Source organism: Saccostrea echinata, unplaced genomic scaffold (genome assembly GCF_033153115.1).
Source record: "Saccostrea echinata isolate AGI-Se365-2 ecotype Australia unplaced genomic scaffold, CSIRO_AGI_Sech_v1 ptg000001l, whole genome shotgun sequence".
NCBI lineage: Eukaryota > Metazoa > Mollusca > Bivalvia > Ostreida > Ostreidae > Saccostrea > Saccostrea echinata.
The window spans coordinates 25,851,761-25,876,782 of NW_026889750.1; the positions used below are offsets into that span (position 1 = coordinate 25,851,761).

Here is a 25,022-nt window from a genome sequence, read left to right on the forward strand (position 1 = left end):
CTCTAAAAACGACACTGTGTAATTATCTGTTTTTTTTAAATGTCCAAACATCAAAGCGTCATTGAGTTTACTTAATTAATCCAAACCTGTGAATCTTTCACTCATTTTACTAAATGTCAACACCTGTCATTTATTTACTCATTATGTACATTCTTATAAATAGTCATGTTTAATTTCAATTATTAGTCTGGAATATACGAAGGCCAGTCTCGGCCACGTCCGACTCGTCAGAACTCTGAGTCCGGGGCCACTTCGGCCAGATCCGACTCGATCATTTATAATATGTCTGTTTGTTGATTCATGTAAACTGTTGCCATCGTTGAGACTCATCTAATAAATACGGAATCCTTCATCATTTGTTTTATCTCTGGAATTGCATATTGGTGGACCTTCGGGAATACGGCACATCTATATACTTTGTTTTTACCTCACGGCCACACAGCGCCACTACCTATACCTCGTACCCCCTACGCCAACATTCCCTCACCCCGTTCGTTCTGCAAACAACGGATGCTGTTCCAAACGAATTCCTAAGTGCCGTCTAAATCTACACGGTCACAGATACCTGAAAGCGTTAAAAATTTTAAATACAGTGTATCTATCTCCCCCCCCCACCCACCCACCCACCCACCCCCCCAAAAAAATACACCAAGAATGCACGATTTTTGACTTCTCATGCAGGCAGTACAGCCGAGATTTAAGTACATGTATATCTTTGTTTTACCCCTAAATTCTAGCATTTTGCTGAACATTTTTAACAAATGACAAAATGCTCTCTGCCAAGGCTTTCATTCTTGTTGTTCAAATCACTTGCTATTAAGCGAAATCCAAACAAACTAAGACTTATTTGATTAGTTAATACACGAATCCCAGCTACAGTTAACAAATCAGTACCTATAGCAAATGCAGGGATGATAATTTTGACATTGGCCTATGAAAAAAGTTTACTAATGTATTGAAAAGAAAACATATAGGTATGGATACAATTTAATATACTTAATACATCATTATAACATTTGTGTCTGCACCACACTATTGCAGTGAGCAAGCAACAAAAAGGTTTGAAAATCTGGCACAATAATAATTTGCAGCTAAGTTTAACAAATTGTCCTAAATGATGAACAGTAAATAGTTTCCATTATGCGACAGAAGCAAAGGGGAATAAGTCAACTATTTCATACAAGTATCACAATAAAAATATATTCTGGAAGCACAATTTACATGTAGTAGAATGCAAGACATGTACTTTATATAAAAATCAAATAAGAGGTAACTATTACAAGTTTCTTTCTGTTTAACCATACATCTACAATAACATGTTTCATAATTCGGACTAGTTAAAACAAATAATTTGTTTTAATTAGTACAGTCACAGGGTTAACTGGTATTTGACATTTTGTCTTTATTGATAAAAAAAATCCATACCTTATTATAGTATAGAATTTTTTTTTATCAATGAAAAGAAATATTTAAAACATAAAGTGTCTGTGACAGGTTTATATTTCCTAACAATTTTTTTTAGCTGCACTGGGCTACACACAACATTCCGGCATGACCACATATATGGGCCAAACAATAATAATATAAACCCAATTCCTAGGGAGGTAAATCGGAGGCTATACATGTAACTATAAAAACCAATCACAAGATTATACATGTAGCTAATAACCATTCACAAAGTTATACATGTAGCTCATAACAATTCAAAAAACATTTGTAGGCTAGCAATACTAGTATTTCATTTTCTGCCTAACAGAGTATATTGTTTGGAACGTATTAGTATTTTTGATTCATACATGTAGCACAGAAAACAAAAGAAAAAAAAACTTTCAATTGGCCTAAATGTTAACCTCAGTTAAGAGATAGTTTATACCAAACCAAGTTAAGGGAATTTTACATCCAACCGATAATTAATGTAACACAAATGTGAATTTTTGCATGAAGTAAGCATGCTTCTTCATAATTTTGATTAAATTTTTGAATTTTTGGGTTAACTTATTCATCACTGTTTCCACAGTAAGAATTGCTATTGGCACCACTTGGGCTGAATATTGTGGGCTTGTTAACCTAATAACATTAATCTGGGTTAACTTCTTCCAATGTGAATATTCAAACTATCCATAAAATATAAAAATAAATTCTATTTCCCCCACCCCCATCCCTTTCTCCCAAAAGGCAGTCATTCTGTACACACTTACAGTGTTATTTACTCCTTTTTCCTAAATACCCGGGGAAAAAATCAAATCTTCACCAAATACATACACTTATGTAAAAGAGCACACAATCATATACTCAAATGCATCACCAAGAGCTGTAAAATTAAAGAAAATTTTAAAAACTTTACACTGAACATTTCTCAACAAGAAATAAACATTATAAAAATTTTTAGCAGCTGAATAAATTTCAGTGTAACTAATGCCGATATTTTCTGTGACTACTGTTACACATTGATTTTATTATGCATGTCTTGCATTATGCTATTAAAGCAGAAAATTGTTTGCAAGATGTCTTAAGATGAAATATTAATACTGGCAAGTAAATTAACAGCAAAAAAAAAAATTTTTTTTAAAAACAAACAAACAAAAATGTTCCAGCAATATTGTAAATATAAATGTCTTCATGGCACAAAAAACAGTATTGAAACCTGAATCAGTAAGAGGTAATCAGTGACTAAGAGTACTAGTCAAATGTCAATCTGAAATCATTCAAGAATCCAATTTAAAGAAAGAAGATGGGTGAACATGACGAGCGATAAGCCTATAGTACGTGTGACAAACATCAAGATGAAAAATTAAATTTCAATTATATCAAAATTTTCCTTGATAATTCGTCCAACATTAAAATGTACTTTGTGTAAAGTCTCTACAATTTGCAAAAATCCCTCAAAGATTGAAATTATTTGCCTATGAAATATTATACACACATTAAAGCGGGCAAAAAGAGTCATTTTTCTCATACTATAGCACTATTTTTCGATATGAGTGGGTCTTTGCTCCACTTTTTTGAAAGTTAATCCTCAAAGTTTGCATAAAGATATACATTTTTTGGTTACCAAAAATATGGAGCAATGACCCACTATACCTTAAAAATATACTTTTATGACATAACATTCGCATCTTTTCGAGAAATACTTGAAGTCCATTAAGTCAAGGGTCATATCACAAACATGATTTAAATGCCACTCTTCATCAGGACTTCTGTAGTCTAGTGGTTAGCGTGCTAGTCTCGAAAGAAAATGATACTCGGGATTTTTATTGCTTGGGTTCGAACCCCACGAATACCACATTATTTTTTAATAAAAGAATAAATTTGAACGAGAAAATTTTCCTCAAAAAAGTGTTGTTAATTATAATTTTATAAAGTTCAATAATGAGAACTTTACTCTAAATACTAAATTCACAAACTGCACGACTTTTATATATCTGAAGCTATAGGCTTTCTGCACGCTATGTTTGCCCATCTCCTTTGAAAAACATGAAGGCTAATTTTTTTTCACTAGTCTGTAATCTTATGATTTTTTTTCATATTAATTCCTTTTATCTTAGACATTTACCAGGGTCATTCAAAAAATATGTAGACAATGTCACTCCTTGTCGTATCAATTTTCAGAAATTCAAGATCAAAACATTATCATACATAAAAAATTTACTTTGTCAATGTGTGCAGTTTCATTCCATTTGATCAAATGGATCTTATCAACATGTTTTTTTCTCAATGGAGCACTCTTGACAACATTTCAATATCAAAACCATAACAGTTTCGCAAAAACATTCCCCTTTACATATAGCCTTTGGCATATTACCCACCCATTGAAAAACGTTTCAACACCAACTGACACATTTTTGCTTATTAATGTTCCAGAAGCATGATTTAGTTTGTCAGTTTTTAATTTTTTCTCTGCTTTCAAGTTTGGCACTAATAAAGCTCCCATCACTTTTCCATGATGTACGTTACTCATTAGACCTATACTGAATATCTGTTCCCTCTCAGGCTGTCTTTAGACCAATACAAAGTATTTTCCAATCAAAAACTGCCACTGCCTTTTAAACACAAATGCATGGATCACTTTTGATATAGTTCCTGCTTACTCCAGCATTTTCAGAGTTTATTTTAGAGTTTATCAGAGTGCAACACAAAACTGTTTTGCTACTCTCTGCTCCGTGATAATTCCTGCAATGTTACTTTTTTCAATGACTACCTGTCTTCTGCAATTGACTTCTGCTCAAGGAAGCAATATATTGCGTTGCAATTTGGCATGTAAAATGAAACTATACTTTATTTCAGCATTTATTAAATTTTATTTTGTTTTAGCTTAGTGAGATAGGACATTATAGACATTTCAAAGTGTATTGTTCGTAAATATTGCTAAATTTTTATTTAATTGCTCTGTCAACCCAATCTTGCAGCTTAATTTTCAAATAATTTTGAAATTTATCATGATATATTTAAAATTTTTAAAATCAAATTATTCAGATTTATCATTAAAATATGTCTACTGAATTTATAATATGACATTTAAAAAGTCATGACAAAAGTGTATGTATTTTTTGAAGTAACCTGAAACTGTTTTAAATATTCCATTCAGTGACCCTTTGTTCATAAGCTTCACAAATTTATACATAATACCTGCACACTTACTACATTACTTCAAAAGAATTCAAAATCTGTAGAATAATGTGAATATTTTTGTGATATCTTTAAACAATTATTTGAAATTTAACACAATGGAACACAGTCACTGGTATTAACGCAGCTTATCATTATTAGATGCCTTCATGATCTGTCATATTTAAAAAATACATTTCTTATTTGAAAGGCAGTAACTTTAGACAAAGTATTTACTATATTCTGTTGTTCTGGCAGTTTCAAAAGCCCATTAGATGTATAGAATGGTATGTACAACCTTCTTAAATTTTGCTGCTGTTTTAAGGATAAAACTGTGTAAAATTTTACAATGTAAGTAACATATAAGGCCAAAAAAGTAAAATTTGGTTATTATCTGCTTTATGAATGCATGTTTTGTACATCTACATGTACAATAAAGTTAAAATAAAACAAACCTTAGATCCTTTTGTGAAAACTTCATCAAGTTTTTTCATTCTATGTGTGGTCCTTTTCCTAGGACATTTTAGCTGTTTGTGATAATTATTGATTGTCACTAAAAATTTATGAAAACGTGAAGCTTACATAAGCTAATCATCAATGAGATCAACTCATTAAGCAATATCAAACTGATCAATCTAAGTATAAAGCATTACACCTCATGTAAAGCAAAAACCTAAATATCACACTTCAAAACATGTCTAGGGAAATTTCTTCCTTCCAAACACAAAGAAAAAGGAAGGAAGTTTGCCTCTAACATTTGAACATTGGCCTGTCTGCCTCTGGATTTGAGTTTAACTCGGCATTTTCTTCGTCCTCATCAATTTCATCTTCTATATCATCATCATCCCCATGCTCTGATGGGGCAGGAGTAGAGCTTCTGGACATTGATGGAGAAGAGGGTTCTGATGCGGGTTTGGGGTACTTGAACTTCTTACTCTGTAGGAACTCTTCCTCCTTGCCAGCAAGATCTGGATACACTCGAGCTATTGCAATCTGGCGAGCCTTCCTGTAGTACTGTAAGAATTAATTAGATAATTAAGCTAGTTAATTAATAAATAAATAATTGATGCAGATTTTGATTTTTTTTTAATTCATTTTTTAATAAGAAAACTTCATGTATAGACCTAATTACACACAAATATATATTCTAAAAACAGCCTAAAAAAATTACATGTATATGTTGTTTTTCCACATCATGGTCACATTAATTTATTCATGCATGACAAATATATGCTAAAAAGTGACAGTCAACATACCACACCAAGGTTTCTCCAGTCCAAGAGATCACTGAGTCGCTCTGTACGATTTCTCTGGATAATACGCTGTCGCCGGGATAAACATGTAAAATCAAACATATTCTGAAACAAGAAATAAATCTGTCAGATTTGCAAATTCTTTGAAAAAAAGTGACAATACAATTATTTAAAGAATAGTGTTTGAATGCATACTTTAAGATATCACATTATCTGATAATAAAGATGCGAGTTTTCAATTTTAACCCGTTGTGTTGCTGAATAGAAAGTCTGATCTTGTACTTAATTGAACAAAAATCTTAAATCTGTATTTTAATTCTCTTCCCCCTCTTTCCATAAATTTTGCCCTAGTATCTTCCACCTTGGAAACATTCCATGAGAATCCATTAGCCATAAATTTAAAACTTCATTGTTGATAGCATTTAACATTAACAGCATAAAATGCTCAAAGAAAGATAAATAAGTAAGGCCATCATTATGTTCCCCAAACGAAGTTTGGGAACATATTGTTTTTACTCGGTTTCTTATTATTAAGGTCTTCCGTTTTCACGGAAGACCTTATAGTGATTCTACTGTTTCTTATTATTATTATTGTTATTCTTATTTTTCCTCCCATATTTTGTGCACGCGTTTTCTCAAAAACTATTCAGTGGTTTTCAGTGATTTTTTCAGGGATAATGGACATTATTATGATCTTTGTGCATTTGAGGAGAAAATTCGAAAAATCTCTTTCGGTTCCAAGTAATGGCCAATTTTCTGATTTTGAATTGGATTTTTGTCTTTCTATCTCCTCTAGAACGGCTAAAGATATGAACGTGAGACATGTCAAAGATGATAGAGCATGACTTGTAGATGTTCTGACCAATTTTTTGTGTGTCGTCGATGCTTCCGGTCACCACCGGAAGCGAATTTCACAAATGGATTTTTTCAACTTTTTTGTTTTTCATTATTTTTCTTTGATATTATTATGGTTAATAGAAACACTTCCAAAAATACTTAATATATAGTTTGTTTTAAATTTGATAAATTCAAACTCTAGATATTTGCATTTTAAAATTTGAAGCGGGGTCAAAATGGCGGCCGTCTCCGTAAACTCCGACGAGCTGGTCGTAGTTTACGGAGACAGCCGAACGTCTTGTTGAACGAAACAAGCATAAGGACCGATGAAATGTACAGGAATTATTGGATTTGGCTGATTTTGGAAATGGATAATAGGTCTTTGAAAACATAAATACTGTGACCTCCAAATGCAATAAAATTAGTAATTTGTACGGTACATAGAATATTATATATGATGATGGAAACCATTCAATGGAACAAACATTTTAAAGAAAAGCGCGAAGATTTGCTCGTGACGTTTGGCGCGAAATAATGTATTATAACACCCCTCCCTTTTCATATAGACAAATGGTCTGATACAGAAGAGCAGATAAAGATAACATGGACATGAAATACATGTATATGGAATTGCATGGAATAAAAAGTTGAATATATATGTATAAGGAATAAAAGAAGTAAACAGTATCATCAGTTCATCAGTAATAGTTTATTTATTCTGCTGACAGTTATTGTTTATTAAACTCAATTAACGAATTCCGATGTTAATCTGCTTGCACAAAATTTGGCTAGCTAGTTCGCATTCTATAAAAAGTTTTATCCTCCTTGACGCTTGTTACTTCAAGCATTGATACAAAGTAAAAATCGATGATGAATGGTAAAATTGCGCTGGTGTAGTAGTTTCCATATTAAATTTCAAAGCAAGCGATCTGGGTTTATTCCGAATTATGTCTGAATTTTCTTTCTCATTTTACCTTTCACGGTAGCTTAGATGGTAGAGCGCTTGCTCCGTGATCGGAAGGTCGTGAGTTCGAATCTCGGCCGCAACAGACCTAAGTCGATAAAAAATAGGTAGCAACTGTTCCTTCGCCATGCGCTCGGCACTTTGAAGTGAAAGTTGCGGGTCCTTCGGATGAGACCTTAAAAACCGAGGTCCCGTGTCACGGCAGGCGTTGGCACGATAAAGATCCCTCACTGCTCAATGGCCCTGAGTGCCGAGTAAAGGTCAAAATTTGAAGCCCTTCACCGGTGTATGGTGACGTCTCTATATGAGTGAAAAATTCTCGAATGGGACGTAAAACAACATACAATCAATCAATCAATCTCTCATTTCTTAGTTTTAATTTATGTTTTCATCTTTAGAAACGATATTGAGTGTTTTCTTCTTTGTGAATTCTGCGCTATTCTCATTTTTTAAAAGAAATCTTAAATATCCTTGCATTTTGAAAGACCCATGTAATATTTTAGGTGTCTTTACTACGAGCATATATAAATATAATTTTACATGCAAAGAATATCACATTGTAAGTTGTCTGAGCAAGATCTCAAACACGGTAAGAGATTAAGACACCAAACTTATATGAGCAACAGACCTTAAGATGTAGACAAAACCATTCGAGTTCAGAGCGTCAGCCGTCTCTTCCGGTCGTCACAGGAAGTGATCAAAGAAATCGAAAATTTCAACTTTTCTTTTTCTAATTAAAAATTACATCACTTTATTGTATCTTTTTCGCAGATTCGAAAGATGCTGGTCCCACCGGAAACAAAAACGACAACTTCCGGTTATAAGAGAAAAACTAAATAATTTGAATATTTTACTTTCCCATAAATATTCTTTATAGATGAAGTATTTAAAATGAATTTTGAATATGTTATTCAGAGTGCAAATGTCTAGTGTAACCTTAAATAGCTTCCAAAAATTCACTTCCGGTCGCGTGTTTTTCTGTCCTCAAAATGAGAAATTTTCTTGAGCGAGATCTTAAAAGCAGGTAAAATATTAAAAGACCAAACTTTTATGAGTAATAGACCTTGAGGAGTAGGCGAAACCATTTGGGTTAAACGAGTCAGTCGTCACTTCCGCTTGTCACAGGAAGTGATCAAAGAAATCACATTGGATTTTCACACTGACGATCAGGGTTAAATCTCCAGTGTCTGAATTTCTTTTATCACTTTTTCAGCTTGAATTTTCGTTTTTATTTTCAGAATCGAACGGAAGACCTCTCATTGCTCGCAATGAGTTTCTAGTTATTATTATTAAGGTCTTCCGACTTCAGCGGAAGACCTTACTGTTATTCTTAGGTTTCTTTTCCACTATTTTTATTATTGTTTTTTTTTCCTACCGATTTTGTGCACGCGAGTTCTCGGAAACGGTTCGCCCGATTTTCATGAAACTTTCAGGTCTGATAGAGAATTAAAAAATCTAGATATATATTTTTTTATTTTGATGACGTCACTTCCGGTCCGGAGATTTTCGAGATTTGGTGATTTTAGAGGGTTAGTTTGTCCGGGCATTTTCAAGAAAAGCACTTAACACAGGAACGTGAGATTTTCAGTGACGATAGAGAAACATATGTAGATTTGTACTTGGAAGTTCATTTTTACCCGAAATACCAAACATCAACGTCCGCTATTGGCCAAATTTTTATCTTCTTTTTCCTACTTGTTAACTTTGATGCCTCATATCTTGCTTATTTCTCAAGGGATTTTAATAAAAATTTCAGAGTTTATAGACGTTACAAAAGTCTATCAGAATAATATAATATTTTTCCAAAATCCACTTCCGCTTTCGAGTTATTTCCCTTTAAGTGAAAAATTAGGGTCTTTAATTTCCAGACAAATATTCCGAGACTACGAAAGTCGGAACATAAATACTACTGAATATAAGAAACAGAAGCAATGAAGTTGTGAACATTGGTTTTTGTTTTTTGATTTCTGCGTTCAAACTGCCGCTAGATAGGGGTCAAAAATTAGGACGCATGAAAGAGCAAAAATTGACACATGTTTTCCTTTGTATCTTTTAAATAAGAAATATTTTATTAAAACATGTAGAATAAAAGTTGTGTACAATTTAATTACCTTTTATTTGACACCACTAAAAAGGAGCTGGCCCCTTAAATTAGGGATCTAGGGCCCTTGAAAGTTTTTGCTTTATAACTCAAAAACGAGAAAATATTTCGATATGGCTGTCCATAAAAAGTTGTTCCTTTATACCTTCTTTGTCTCATGAAAATATTATTTTGTTCGAGTCTTGTGTATGGTAGGGAAAAAAAGCTAGACCCGTAAACAAGGACCCGTTTTCATTTGGCTAGTGAAGAAGAACTCTTTATGCGCATAACTGAAATAAACTTGCCATAAATAATATATCTTTCAACGCTGTATCCTAATTTTTTTTAAATTAGGCTTTAAACGTGCTCTTTGGTTCCTGTTCAGATTATTCGGTGACTACTTTCTCTCTTTATTGTGTTTTAAAATAAAGAACCTTCCAAGAGAGAAAGAGAGAGAAACAGAAAGTACAAGTATCTTTTCTTTGTTCAAATATGAAAGCAAACAGTATGAACGCCAAAAAAATTTTAAGAGTCAAATAATTCACAATCATTAACTGCGTGATTCTTACATTCATCTGAACCCCAGATTCTATTCTGTTTACCGTTACGTAACCCATCCCTCGATCACGCGCGGCCGAGAAGATCTAAAGCGATACACCGCGTGTGATTTTAGCATTGACCCACAGTCGTAAACAAAATAAAAATCGGCGTATTAAGTCTATTTTGTAAACACGACAATTAATGGACAATTATTAATATCGAATATTTGAGATTATGTTGGTTTATCTTTGTTTTTAATTTGATCATGATACATGTAGCCTTAATCCAAAACGTCTAGCCAGGTTTTGTGTTTGTTTACAATTACGCAACCATTAACCATTCCTTCGATCGCTTGTGGTCAAAGCAGTCCATCGTGTGCATGTAAACCACTGCGCAGTCATCAAACATTGTTGTTCTAAATCTAATTTACAAACACAACGACTTACCGGAAAATATTATTTTCTTTATGTAAATCGAATCTTTCAAATAAACTATCTTAATATTTTAGATTTGATTTAAGGATTCAAGCATTTAATCAGTCTTAAATTTTAAATATTCGTTATCTCCATATTTCGATTGTTTTAACGTTACCAACAATTTATTTCCCATCTGCGGTTACTTTAATATAACCATTAAACACACAAGCTTTGCGCTTTCTCTGCGTTTTGAAACAGTAAATTAATCCGTTTTCAACACAAATGTTTCCAGTCATTTTTTTTCATCACAGGTTTTTATCATGATTATACCAACTTCAAACTTTTAAAGAGAATCTTCCGAATCATAAGGGTGACCAGTCTTACTTTAAAAATGATTCGTTATTTTGAAAAGTAAACAATGAAATGGATTAAATATTGATAGGTAACTCCGTCACGTGGCCAAGGTCTGAACTTCATAAGCGACTTCTGTGTTGCACTATGCCTATTTATATTACAGGGTTGATAGTAAAGTTTCACTAAAATACCTCAAGAAAAAAAAGCAATGAATTTTGTTTTTATAATTAATTCAAAACCCGTAAATTATCTTTTTTAAGTATAGTATGCTAACATCATAATTTTGTTGTGGGATTAAATATCGGTAGCGGGCTATACATGTAGATAACAATAAACTTATATCGTATGTCCAGAACTGTAAATTTCAGAATGCATATAACATATTTTTTAAAATATCAATTGGACGGAAAAGGTACACACCGGGAAAATTTTAGTATCACTTGAATACCCCGGTATCTAACTGCAAAACTGTACATGTAGCTTTCAGAAAAAAAAAAAATTATTGACGGACCGGAGTCTCTGGTCATCCATCCCATTTTTTTTTTTAGACCAGTGAACTTCAGTGCAGCAACTGAATATCACAAATTTATCATTCTGAATTAATACACTTTGACAACTAATTATTTCAATTATTAAAATCATAATCGGCAGCCTTTAAACTATTAAACTATTTGTATCGTTTACCGTATAGAAAGAATTGAGTATTTTCTTTCAAATAATTGACTTGTAACTTACGTACATTACTTTTCTGGGTTAGTTTTAAAACATACGATTGAGAGAGAGAGAAAGAGAGACTCATTTGCTCATGTACATATATACCAGGTAGTTCCTGTATGAAATATCGTCCAATTTTCTTAATTTTATTTACAATATCAATCATAATCTCTCTATTCTGTAAATCTCTTTGTTGATTATTTTCAACTTCAATCACAATATGTAGTACTAAAATGAAGTCCATGCACGGGTGCTTTTGTACACCTGGAAATATTTTTTATTTAATCCTTCGTCCATGCCTTCCTTTTTCACGGGAAAAAGAATAAATTAACCGAACGAGGTTGAAAAAATGCCGGACTATTTTTTTCCCCTCAAATTAACTGGATTGAATATACTTTTTTCATTTTACTGTACACGTGTCCGGAATAAAACTGCGTGGTTTGGGTTTGTCAAAATGTTTTTAGACCAAGATAAGTCAGTCGCAACTTCTCGGGCCTTTCCAACTAACGGAAAAAAACTTCGAAAGTATTACGTAGACCCCCCCCCCCCCTTTCCCAAACTTTGAAATAAATGACTAAAAAAGATCTTCCTTCTATGAAGGAAGATATTTTATCTGTTGAGTATTGAGTTTAATTTTATTGAATGTAAAGAACTCCGTCTATCCTTAATAAATAGGAAGCGACTCCATCTTGTATAAAATTTTAACATCCGTTAATGTTAAAACATTCGGGGTTGTTTTTCCGACCTCTGACGGAAACGCCCGAGATGATGCGATTGCGGAATCAGGATTTTTAAACATCTTCATTGGACAGTTTCGCTTATTTTGCACTACGGGGTTTTTGAAAAAAAATGTGTTGATCGACATCCGAATAAAATGGTAATTAAAAAGAGTGCCAAATATATCATTGGCGAAAATTTGTTTTATAAAAAGTGTTTCTTACAAATAGAGATTTATATATGTACATGTAGATAACCCTATTTATAAAATTTATTGGTTTTGTCTATAGCAGATGTTAATTTAGTTCTTAGCTGACATTAACTTACGTGTATAAATAAATATAAAAGCCAATTGTATGTATGTATGTATGTATGTTGTTTAACGTCCCTCTCGAGAATTTTTCACTCATATGGAGACGCCACCACTTGCCAGTGGAGAGCTGCAAATTTTATCCTATACTCGGCACTTACGGCCATTGAGCAGTGAGGGATCTTTTTCGTGCCAGCACCTACTGCGACACGGGACCTCGGTTTATACGGTCTCATCCAAAGGACCGGTCTCCATGTCCCACAGTGGGATTCGAACCCGCGACTTAAGGATCAACTCCTTACTCCGCGACTCAAGAGCGAACGCTCTAACCACTGCGCCACGTGGGCGACCCATGAAATTGTAACCAAATATTCCGAAGCAATCATTCATATTTATAGGACCGATAGTTGATTAAATTTCCTCTCATCAGTAAACGTATATCCCCCCCCCCGGAAATAGAGAAAATGCTTCCCTTCAGAGGCGAAGTTTTCAATCATTTTTTTTGGGGGGGGGTGCGTCAAAACGTCGATCGTAAAAAAATTGACTATATAAAAATAATTTCAAATTTTAATCAGTACCCCATCTCTCAGGGCCCGTCTGTCCCTCCAAGTTTGCCCAGGCTATGACTTTTTGGATTAACTGGAAGCTCATACTTGGCACAAAGATTGACAATGATCCTAGGGTGTGTCATGGTCTTGATCCAAGGTCATTCCAGCAAATTCAAGGTCAGTGGAGAAAGAATAAATGTTTTGTCCGAGCCATTTATTTGTAATTGAGAATCACTGGAAGCTCATTCTTGATACAGAGATTGCTTGTGACAAAAAGGTTTGCTTCGACTTTGACAAAGAAAATTGTATTATTACGATCTAGGCTGTAATTTTTTTATGTTCGCACTTGGTACAAAGATTGCTTATGGTCCGCCGCTTTTAGATGACTTAAAATAAGGTTATTTCAGCAAATTCAGGGTCACTGGCAGAAAAAGTTGTAAAATGCCTGTCTGGGATATGAATTTCTAAGGGGGAATCACTAGAACCTCTTTCTTAAAACAGAGGTTTGAGATTGAGGGTTCGTCTTGACACCGACCCAAGGTTATTCCGTCAAGTTCAAGGATACTGACAGAAAAAAATTAATTTCTATTTCATGCTATGATTTAGTAATAGAAAATCACTGGAAGCTCTTACTTGAAACAGAGATTGCTTATGAACGGAGGCTGTGTCATGACCTTGATCAAAGGTGTTTCTGGCAAGTTCCAGGTCACTTGCAGAGAAATAAAAAAACATGTCCAGGCATAATTTTATTATTGTTTTTCCCTACCGATTTTGTGCACGCGAGTTCTCGGAAACGGGTTGTTTGATTTTCAGGAAACTTTCAGGGCTGGTAGAAAATAAAAAAAATCTGAGATATTTTTTTTTATTTTAATGACCTCACTTCCGGTTCGGAGATTTCTGCGATTAGGTGATTTTTAGAGGGTCACTTTGTCCGTTCGTTTTTCTAAAAAAAACACTTAAAATAGGAACTTGATATTTTCAACAATGATAGAGCAATGTTCATAAATATGTACTAGTTAGTTCATTTTTTCCAGACGTGCCGCACTTTGACGCTTGGTATGCTCCAAAAATAGTCTTATTGAGAATATAAAAGTTTTTAGCATTTTTTCAAGAATTTACTTGTAAATATTTTGTTAAAAGATATAGAACAAAAGTTGTGCAGAAAGGCAAGATCTCTCATTTGATATCAAAGGGATCTACAGGGGCTGAAAGTGTTTTCTCAATATCTCCAAAACTATTGAGAATTTGTGATACATCAAAGAAGCAAATTAAGGTATGTCACTCGTGAAATTTGTTATATCAAGGATTTTTTGAGAAGTATTTTTTGGATAAGTACTCATATAGTATGACTCAAAATCGCAGAGAAAATAGGGGGTCAGTGTGCATCTAACTGAGCTACGGTACAATTAAGTTGACCTTTTGCACTTAAATTGTAACTCTTTGGTTAATCACTTTAACCGTTGTCATATTTTATCAGATGTAACCATGACAATAAACATAATCTTATTTTACGTAAAATAGTTTGAATAATATTTATCATTGAACAAATCATGCAAATTAATGCGCGTAAATTGTTGTGTGACCTTTTTGCACTAAAGAAGTCTCATATTTGGGGTATTAAAAATCTAAATAGTCAATAGAATATTTTCTTGTATCAAACTTTTTACGACTTAAGTGCTAATTGGTCAAAAGTATCGAGAAGTTTAAAATAATGAAAGAAAAAGTTGGAGCCAGAGATGTAAATTTTGAAATATTGGTCAAAATATGCGATTTTCTGGCAAAAAACTGTGTAAATTTTATCTCGATTTCCTTAATATATCTTCATTTCTTGGCAAAGTTTGTTGAGCGAAGGTGTAAATTTTGTTATAAAAATATAAATTGAGACCTATATTTAATATTCCAGGCATATCATAACGGAAAATATTCTCTGAGTAAAAGTATGTGAGGCTAAAGTTCCAAGATATTAAATTTAATAAATGTGTAGATTTGCAGAATTTTCTGCTGAATATCCTTCCACCACAAGAAATAGTCCCTTATAAATCTTGCTTCTTTATGAATTTTTGAGCAGTTTTTTAATTGAATGTTGAACATTTTACATTGTTTAATTTAAATACGTTATAAAGATTGAATTGTAATAAATATTTTTTAAGTAAGAGGTTCTGACCGAAATTTTCTAAAAGGCTGACGAGTGACATACCTTAAAATGACAAGTAGAAGTGAATAAGATTGCCGAAAGTCGTCAAATAACGTCACTTCCGGCCAAAACGGAAGTAGTCAAAAAATGCATATTTTTGCCGTTTTCGACATGTTATTAGTTAATTTATGTAATCAGAAGCGTCCAACCAAATTTATCATCCCTCAACATCACTTCCGGTCAAACCGGAAGTAGCCAGAAATAGCTTATTTTGCGGGTTTTGATGCAAAATTGTAATTTTAAAGTCACTGGAGACGTCTAAACTCATTCCTTTCTCTTATTGACGTCACTTCCGGTCAAAACAGGACGGAAGACCTTCTCGTTGCTTTGCAACGAGCTTTGCTCTAGTTATTATTATTATCATTCTTTTTTATTCTTATTTCTTCTCCGGTACTTTTTTGTCCGCGAGTGTTCGTGGAAACTGCACATCCAACTGAGTTAAAACCTTTTTAGGGTTACTAGGCATGTTATGTAGATTTGCGGAACGAAGGTCGTTTTGCGCGCACGTGCACGCACGTGCGTGCGCGTGCAATGCGTAAAATGACCAATATACATAATATAGCTGTAACTTTTATATTTTTAGATGAAATGCTTTGATACTCAGAATACAAGGATATATTAAAAGTGTAGACAAGATGACATGGTCAACATGCACATGCATGCACGTGCGCGCATGCACAAATTGTAAAATGACCAATTTACTTGATATAGACGTAACTTTTATATTTTTTGATGAAATGATTTGATACTCAAAATATTTATATATATTAAAAGTGTAGACAAGATGACATGGTCAACATGCACATGCATGCATATGCATGCACGTGCGCGCGCATGCAATGTGTTAAATGACCAATATATTTAATATAGTCGTAATTTTTATATTTTTTTATGAAAAGCTTTGATATTAAGAATATACAGATATATTACAAGTGTAGACAAGATGATGTGGACATCATGCACATGCATGCACATGCGCGCGCGTGCAATGTGTTAAATGATTAATATACTTAATATAGCCGTAACTTTTATATTTTTTGATGAAAAGCTTTGATACTATGAATAAACAGACATATTATAAGTGTACACAAGATGGCATTGTCATTATGAACATGCATGCAGGTGCGCGTGCGCGCAATGCTAAGATGATCAGTATACTTGATATAGCCGGAACTTATATTTTTGATGAAATGTTTTGATACTGAGAATATAAAGATACATTAATAGTATAGACGGGATGACATGGTCATACTGCACATGCATGCACGTGCGCGCGCGTGAAATGGAAAAAACGATCAATATACTTCATTGCCTTATTTAATGAAGCTTACAGGAAATAAGACACCAAAAGGGAGTTGGGGAGCGTTTGGGGAACATCTGTAACGGTCCCCGTTACAATTATAACTAGTTAAAAATATTTTTGTTTCCCCTAACCCGACCCAAAAATCTCAAGTTGGGTAGGTAGGTAGGCAAATAATTTTTTTTTTGACAGCGGCATTGAAAATACATTCTTAAAATTAAATAGAATGATACGTTTATAAATAAGTTAAGTACAAAAGAAAGCGATTTATAAAGAGCTAGAATACCATACAAATGCCATTTAGACCAATATTTAAGGTAAATTAATTCATAATTATCATTCAATTGAACTTGTGAAATTTTCTCATACCAGAGTAAATTTGTTGAAATTGAATACATCTGTTTAAAAGATTCTCGGGTACGCAAAGACCGGACATCCAAGTATTTTTTTCATACCTACATGTACTATCAGCTTCCAGTGCTTACATATGCAATGTACTTTATCAAAAGCTTCGAACTGTGCAGTGGTTCTAGAGCATTTCGTTTTGGAGTTTCGAAGTAAGGAGCTATTTCTAAATTGCGGGTTCAAATCCCAATGCGGAACGTTGAGACCGATTCCTCGAATGCGACCATAAAAACTGAGGTCCAGTGTTGCAGTAGATACTGGCACGAAAAAGATCCCTCACTGCTTAATGGCTTAAAGTGTCGCGTGAAGTCTAAATTTTGGAGCCCTTCACCAGACAAATGTTTAAATAAATGTTGTTGTTATGTACCAATAATTATCAAAAGAATTCAAATCAAAGAAACAACCAATCTTCAAGGGCCTTATTAAAGAAAAATACACGGACGTCTTAGGAAGCTTGTATAATAACATCAAATCTATTTGGGAAAAGTATGTTGACCATGTTTAATACAGACAAACCATATCTTAAAATGACAAGAAAACATTGATGTAACCATCAATTGTCGCCCGGGAAATAAATTAAGTAAACAATGGAAATGAGTCTTGATCATCAAACCGCTTCGATATGTGTGAAAAAGGCATGCGTCTAAATGATGGAGACGATAGTCGAGAATATTTTGAAAACTTATAGTCGAATGAAAATCGAACAAAAACGATACCCTTTTAAACTTTATCAATTCCTCAAGTAAATGTTGGCTGCATAAAATATAATTTGAAACCAGACACATGCATCACCTATTTTCAAAAATGTCTTTCACCTTAAGAATATAAAACACGAACTGTGTAAAGTATGTTTTAACGTTTTTATGCGATAAGTAAAATTCGATGTTCTAAAAAAAGGGACCTGTTGTTTTTCCGATAGTAAATGATAAGCAACTTTATATATTAAATATGAAAAACATATCTATTTTTACAGATTCACTTTATGGAAGTAAATATATTGTGTATCTCGTAATTTATAAAGGGAAAGAACATTCTGATTAACAATCTTTTTAATGTTTAGAAAACCTTTAATTCTGAATAACTTCTCCCACCTCAATCCCCATATACCAACACTTAAACTTATATGTATAGAGCAGCCCGGTCCTCCGGGCTGCAATAAAATGTCAAATGTCAAACACAATGTCAAAGTCATGAAGTTTAACCCATGAATAAAATGCACGAAGAAAGGATGTTTGAATTCTATTCATTAGGATGAAATATGCGGACTTATTTACAACTCTTATGGCCCCATATACATGTCGTAAACATAGGAATATTGATGAACTGCTTATAAGATCAAAACTAAAAAAAAGTAAGTGAAATTGATTGGTTTGTTCACAAGATGGACTCCTTGTCTGCTCATGAGGGGTGTCATGAGGAGGGCCTACGGGCCTAAGCATGCTCTCTACATACTTAATTTTAAGACAGGTTGGTAAATACAACCGAAACACGCTTAATAGGTAATTTTTTATTTTATTTCATTAACAAAGTGTTTCAAGAGTGTAGGATTCTTATATGCTGAAGGCAAAAGGTTGATACGTCATCTTTCTTTTAAAACATGAAATAAACCTTGGTGACCGAGACATGTTGGCTTGAAAATCACAGAACAAAATCAGGCGTTCTGATAAAAATGGATTTTGATGGAATTTTATTTGATAAAAGTTGATTATCATAAAAAAAATATTGGAATAATCTTATATTAAAAAAACTTTCCAGTCAGAGCGTTTTAATTGGGTCGGTCGCGTTAGGGGAAACAAAGGTATTTTTTATTTTGGCCTAAGAGACCAAGTTGCAACTCTAAATAGCACACCAGGGGTGTCGGCAAGTATTTGACATTGGGGAGGCGAATTAACTGGATCGAAAAGGGGAATCCTAACAAACTTTTTTGTGACATAAACTAAAAAACTAAAATTCTGCCAAAATCTTGATATTTTCCCATTAAGTCAATAGCCTAGAGGTATTTTCTGATTAATAAAGAACAATTAAACACGCAACCAAAAAAAAAGTTTTAAATGTTTCAAGTTACATATACTATAAATAAAAAGGAAACCGGAATATTTTTAAATAACTAGGAGCTAGGTTTTTTTTTTTTTTTTTTTTTTTTTTTTTTTTTTTTTTTTTTGATTTTTTTGATTTTTTTTTTTTTTTTGGTTTTTTGGTTTTTTCAAAAGGGCATAGAAAGAACTTTGAAGAGTTTATGACAAGATAAAGATTAAGATACATATAATTTTCTTTTATTGTATAATATTTATTGTTACTTGCCAAAAGAATGCATAATTATGAAAATTAAAATGACCAGGGTGATCCCTCCATTTTTATCATGCAGTAATATGTATGGCATTATTAAAAAAAAAAACAAGATCCCATGGGCCACAGCGCTCACCTGAGTAACTTTGGCCTTGCTGTTTTTCTCCTGCTTCCCCCCCCCCCCCCCCGTGTAGTACTTATTGTGGCCCCGCCCTACCCCCAGGGGTCAAGATTTGAACAATTATAATCTACACTACCCAATGATGCTTCAACATAAGTTTCAGCTTTTCTGGCCCAGTGGTTCTTGAGAAGAAGATTTTTAAAGATTTTTTCTGCATATTTCAATGTAAAACTTGGATTCCCTAATGTGGCCCCACCCTACCCCCAGGGATCATGATTTGAACAATTTAGAATCTACACTACCCCAGGATGCTTCCACATAAGTTTCAGCTTTTCTGGCCCAGTGGTTCTTTAGAAGAAGAATTTTAAAGATTTTTCCTATATATTTCAATGTAAAACTTGGGATTCCCTATTGCAGCCCCGCCCCACCCCCGGGGGTCATGATTTGAACAATTTTGAATTTACACTACCCCAGCATGCTTCCACATAAGTTTCAGCTTTTCTGGCCCAGTGGTTCTTGAGAAGAAGATCTTTCCTATATATTTCAATGTAAAACTTGCATTCCCTATTGTGGCCCCGCCCAACCCCCGGGGGTCATGATTTGAACAATTTAGAATCTACACTACCCCAGGATGCTTCCACATAAGTTTCAGCTTTTCTGGCCCAGTGGTTCTTGAGAAGAAGATTTTTAAAGATTTTTCCTACATATTTCAATGTAAAACTTGGATTCCCTATTGTGGCCCCACCCTACCCCCCGGGGTTCATGATTTGAACAACTTAGAAACTTCACTACCCAAGGATGCTTCCACATAAGTTTCAGCTTTCCTGGCCCAGTGGTTCTTGAGAAGAAGATTTTTCCTATATATTTCAATGTAAAACTTGCATTCCCTATTGTGGCCCCGCCCTACCCCGGGGATCATGATTTGAACAATTTAGAATCTACACTACCCCAGGATGCTTTAAGATAAGTTTAAGCTTTTCTGGCCCAGTGGTTCTTGAGAAGAAGATTTTTAAAGATTTTTACTACATATTTCAATGTAAAACTTCCATTCCCTATTGTGGCCCCGCCCTACCCCCGGGGGTCATGATTTGAACAATTTAGAATTTACACTACCCAAGCATGCTTCCACATAAGTTTCAGCTTTTCTGGCCCAGTGGTTCTTGAGAAGAAGATTTTTAAAAAAATTTCCTACATATTTCAATGTAAAACTTGGATTCCCTATTGTGGCCCCACCCTACCCCCCGGGGGTCATGATTTGAACAACTTAGAAACTACATTACCTAAGGATGCTTCCATACAAGTTTCAGCTTTTCTGGCCCAGTGGTTCTTGAGAAGAAGATTTTTCCTATATATTTCAATGTAAAACTTGCATTCCCTATTGTGGCCCTGCCCTACCCCCAGGGGTCATGATTTGAACAATTTGGAAATTACACTACCCAAGGATGCTTCCACATAAGTTTCAGCTTTTCTGGCCCAGTGGTTCTTGAGAAGAAGATTTTTAAAGATTTTTACTACATATTTCAATGTAAAACTTGGATTCCCTATTGTGGCCCCGTCCTACCCCCGGGAGTCATGATTTGAACAATTTAGAATTTACACTACCCCAGAATGCTTCCACATAAGTTTCAGCTTTTCTGGCCCAGTGGTTCTTGAGTAGAAGATTTTTTAATGACCCCACCCAATTTTTGTATTTTCTTGATTATCTCCCCTTTAAAGTGGCCTTGGCCCTTCATTTTAACAAGTTAAACTCCCCTTCACCCAAGGATGCTTTGTACCAAGTTTGGTTAAAATTGGCCCAGTGGTTCTTGAGAAGAAGTTGAAAATGTAAAAAGTTTACAGACGGATGGACAGACAGATGGACAGACGGACGACGGAAAACGGTTGATCAGAAAAGCTCACTTGAGCTTTCAGCTCAGGTTAGCTAAAAACTGAAGTTGTTTGAAATAGTAATTTTTACCCAGTATTTTAATATTTTGCTTTAATTTGATAGCTTACAACTTCGATTCATCAAATATTTCCAAACATTGATCAACCAATTCATTAGACAATGAACAGGCCAGTTATACGCGGGGGAAGGTGTCAGGAAGGGGGGCTCCAATTTTTGCCAATTTTCTCCACTTTTTCTGAAAATAGTTTTTTGCTTAAGGTTCGATATGTAAAAATTCATTCATTTAGACTCTGCTTGCCCCTCCCCTTTCATCAAACTTTTTATTGCTTTTATGTCGAAGTCAGGCAAATTCCAGCATTTGAAAAAAAAATCCAGAAACTTAGAGAATCCCCACCCCACCCCCAAAAGTAGAATTTCCAAAAATGTTGCTGGTTGTGGGCCTGATGAAGAATTTGCACGTGGAACAATGGATACCATGCTTATTGTTTACAAACGCCAGGTACAGGTAATACACGTACAGTACATCCAAATTTGCGTCTGTGTAAACTATAGCTTTCACACTTTGCCGCTCCATTGACCACAAATTGCTGTTATTCTTGCCGTTCCATTGGCCACACATATTGCCATTACAAATTTTGTAATTATGTTTTTTTCATTTAAAATTCTTTTTTTTTTTCTTTTTTTTTTGGCAAAATTATTGGGGCGGCAACCGCCGCCCCTACTGCCCCTTTGCTAACTCCTGCACACAGAAAGGAATGTGGTTTGAACAGATCAAGAGCCCCCCCCCCCCCAACTACCACAGCTAGGCCACAATGCTCACTTTAGTGAAACCTCTCATATGTGTATTATTCATATATACACAAAGCTTTGTATTGTTACCCTTACTTTAGCCTCAGGTAATAAATTCAACAATCAGTACTGATGCCATATGTAAAAGATTTACAAAGTAAAAGCTCCAGTTTGAACCCCCCTCCCCCTTTCCAGTTTTTTTGGGATCTTGGAACTGTAATACTTCTAATTAACACTGGTTTTGAATAGGCAAAATCACAATCTTTTGATTGCTTATTACTTAACGAGGTTCGCTCCTGAGCTTTTGAGCAGATTTTTGTCTTAACCTATATTTAAAAAATTCTGCATAATGTTTTAGTTCTTACAATAAATTTGGATTCTACAATACCAATTAAACGATATTCAGTTAAAACTCCATGATTAAATTCCATACCAAAAGCATTAAGAGAGGAACTACATCTTGTGGCGGATGGATTTTTAGAAGAAAATGATCATTTTTTCTCTTTCGAAGTATTTGAAATATGTTAAGTTTGGATTCCTATCTTTCCATGCAGCCTTCACACAGAGTTATTCTGTGCCATGAACTGTTTCATGCTGGTCCTAAATTATACATTAAATAAACCAGCATGAATTTTATCATCATATTAAATAAATACAGCAAATATATTGCGAAAATACAGAAAAAAAATAGCCCTAACTTTTGCTTAAAATTAGCACTATTTTAGTATTATCTAAAAATTAACATCACAGGCCCCCACTTTTTATTTTATTTTCTGAATATATAAGATATTTTTAACCATTCTACTTAAATTCAGTAAAATGTCATTATTTTCAAATGATTTTATTGCTTGTTAAAATTTTTAATGCCAGAAAAATGATATTTTTGAGTGCAAAAAGGTCAAATAATTAAACATGCGAAGTAATTTAAAAAATTTTTGTTGTCACAAATTTTAATGTATCTATTCAAAATGAAATAAGACTGTGTTTGTTCCCATAATTTATTTGAATAAAAAAATATTGGAAGGAAAACTTTAAAAATTGAATCATGTGTATGATGTATTTACAGTGCAAAAAGGTCAAACTAAATGCCCTGTAGCGCCAAAAGAAGCGCATTGACCCCCATTTTTTGTTTTCAATTTTAATTAAGCTACGTGTGTAGATTCTAAAAATATACTTGATAAAAAATTCTCATTACTTTTGACGACAGGATCCAACCTCCTTAAGACTAGTATTGTTTGATTTTCATGTACTATCCACAGAACAATAGTTTTTAAATTCTGTTTTCTTATAAAACAATTACTTGAAATTTGTTCATTCCTTTCAGAAAAGAAGCATGAAATGTTTAAAAGTTTATATGGGTGACATGTGATATACATGTACCTGTACATAAACAAATAGCAATAGTTTTCCTGAGTCTGGCTGAAATTAATTTGTGGTTGTGGAGAAGATGAAAATATGAAAGGAACAAACAGAAACACTGATGGAAAGACTATACAGACATAAATACATTTACAAACAGACGAATACCAGAAAAACATTGGTGAAAAAAAGCTCATGTACAGCTATGGCTCTGGTGAGTAAAAGACAGAAAACAACAACAAAGCTCCAAAAGACACTACAAAGACAGACACATTTCTGTGTCTCTAGACAGGGACAGATTGTCTACCTTAGCCAGTCGGTTAACTGATTCCTCTGGACTTGAATGACGTCGATCAACAACATAGATACCGTATGATTGAGTGTCAGTTATGTGGTCCTCCATGAAGCAGCCAAAGCCCGACAAGTTGGTTGTAATACTAGGAATCCCCATTACGGTACACTCCGCTGTTATTAAATAGGGCACAAGGTAAATAGGCACTGGGCTCATAAATGATGAAGTAAGGGGCCTTAACTATAGTAAGGGGCCTTAACTAGGTCTGACTTATTCACAGATACTTGCAAGCATGACACATACCAACTTTTATTGAATGTAATACTTTTCATATGTTAAAAGTCAAAGTGGGATAAATCTACTTATTTTCCAGTTACAATGTTTCTATCATGAAAGCAAGTATCTGAGAATAAAGACAAGGCATGTAACATAAAGCATGGTAGTAAAAAATACATGCAGAGAAAACCATCAATGCTCCCTTCAACAGCGTCCTCTTGTTACACATAAAAAAAAAATAATAAGCAAAACTAAAGGTAAAACAAAAGTCTGCATGCTGTAAAGAAGAAACAAAAAGGCTGAAAAATAAATAGATGCGTCGTTTCTGTTTCCATGGTTACCTGAGTAAGCTGTTGGACTGATTCCTCGGGGTTTTTAAATCTACGGTCAACTATATACAAGCCGTAGGATTTAGGATCTGTGACATGTTCCTGTATAAAACACCCGAACCCTGAGAGATTGGTGGAAATACTGGGAATACCCATCACAGTGCACTCAGCTGTAGAAGTTGCCACAAAAGAAATTTACAAATGACATTTACCTTAATTAAATATTAAGTTTACAGGTCTGAACAAATAATATAATTACAGTGAACAATTACATGTAGATTCATTAATTAAATTGATACATCTCAGATTTATTGTGAAGTCATTAATTTTCATGGGTGTTGATTTTATCGTTTTTCTGTTATACGAGTTTCACAAATTTCAAACTACAGTTTCATATTCACTTCTTCAATCATGAAATCAAATCCCCTTGAACTAATGTTTATTC

The 25,022-nt window shown here is 33.9% G+C and overlaps 1 protein-coding gene across 2 annotated transcripts in view; it reads right to left on the minus strand.

Annotated features, from left to right (window-relative positions):
* Positions 1–969: 969 nt before the first annotated feature.
* LOC133188055 (glycogen [starch] synthase-like) overlaps positions 970–25,022 on the minus strand; it is a 38,632-nt gene continuing 14,579 nt past the window's right edge. Inside the window, exons 12-14 of one of the 2 annotated variants that reach the window (XM_061323454.1) lie at positions 23,988–24,145; positions 5,862–5,963; positions 970–5,619 (exon numbers count right to left, since the gene is read on the minus strand). In XM_061323454.1, coding sequence (XP_061179438.1) covers positions 5,356–5,619; positions 5,862–5,963; positions 23,988–24,145 — 524 coding nt within the window. In that variant the 3' untranslated portion in view covers positions 970–5,355. Of the gene's footprint in view, positions 5,620–5,861; positions 5,964–23,987; positions 24,146–24,589; positions 24,748–25,022 lie in introns of both variants that reach the window. The other variant, XM_061323446.1, reaches the window with a different exon arrangement.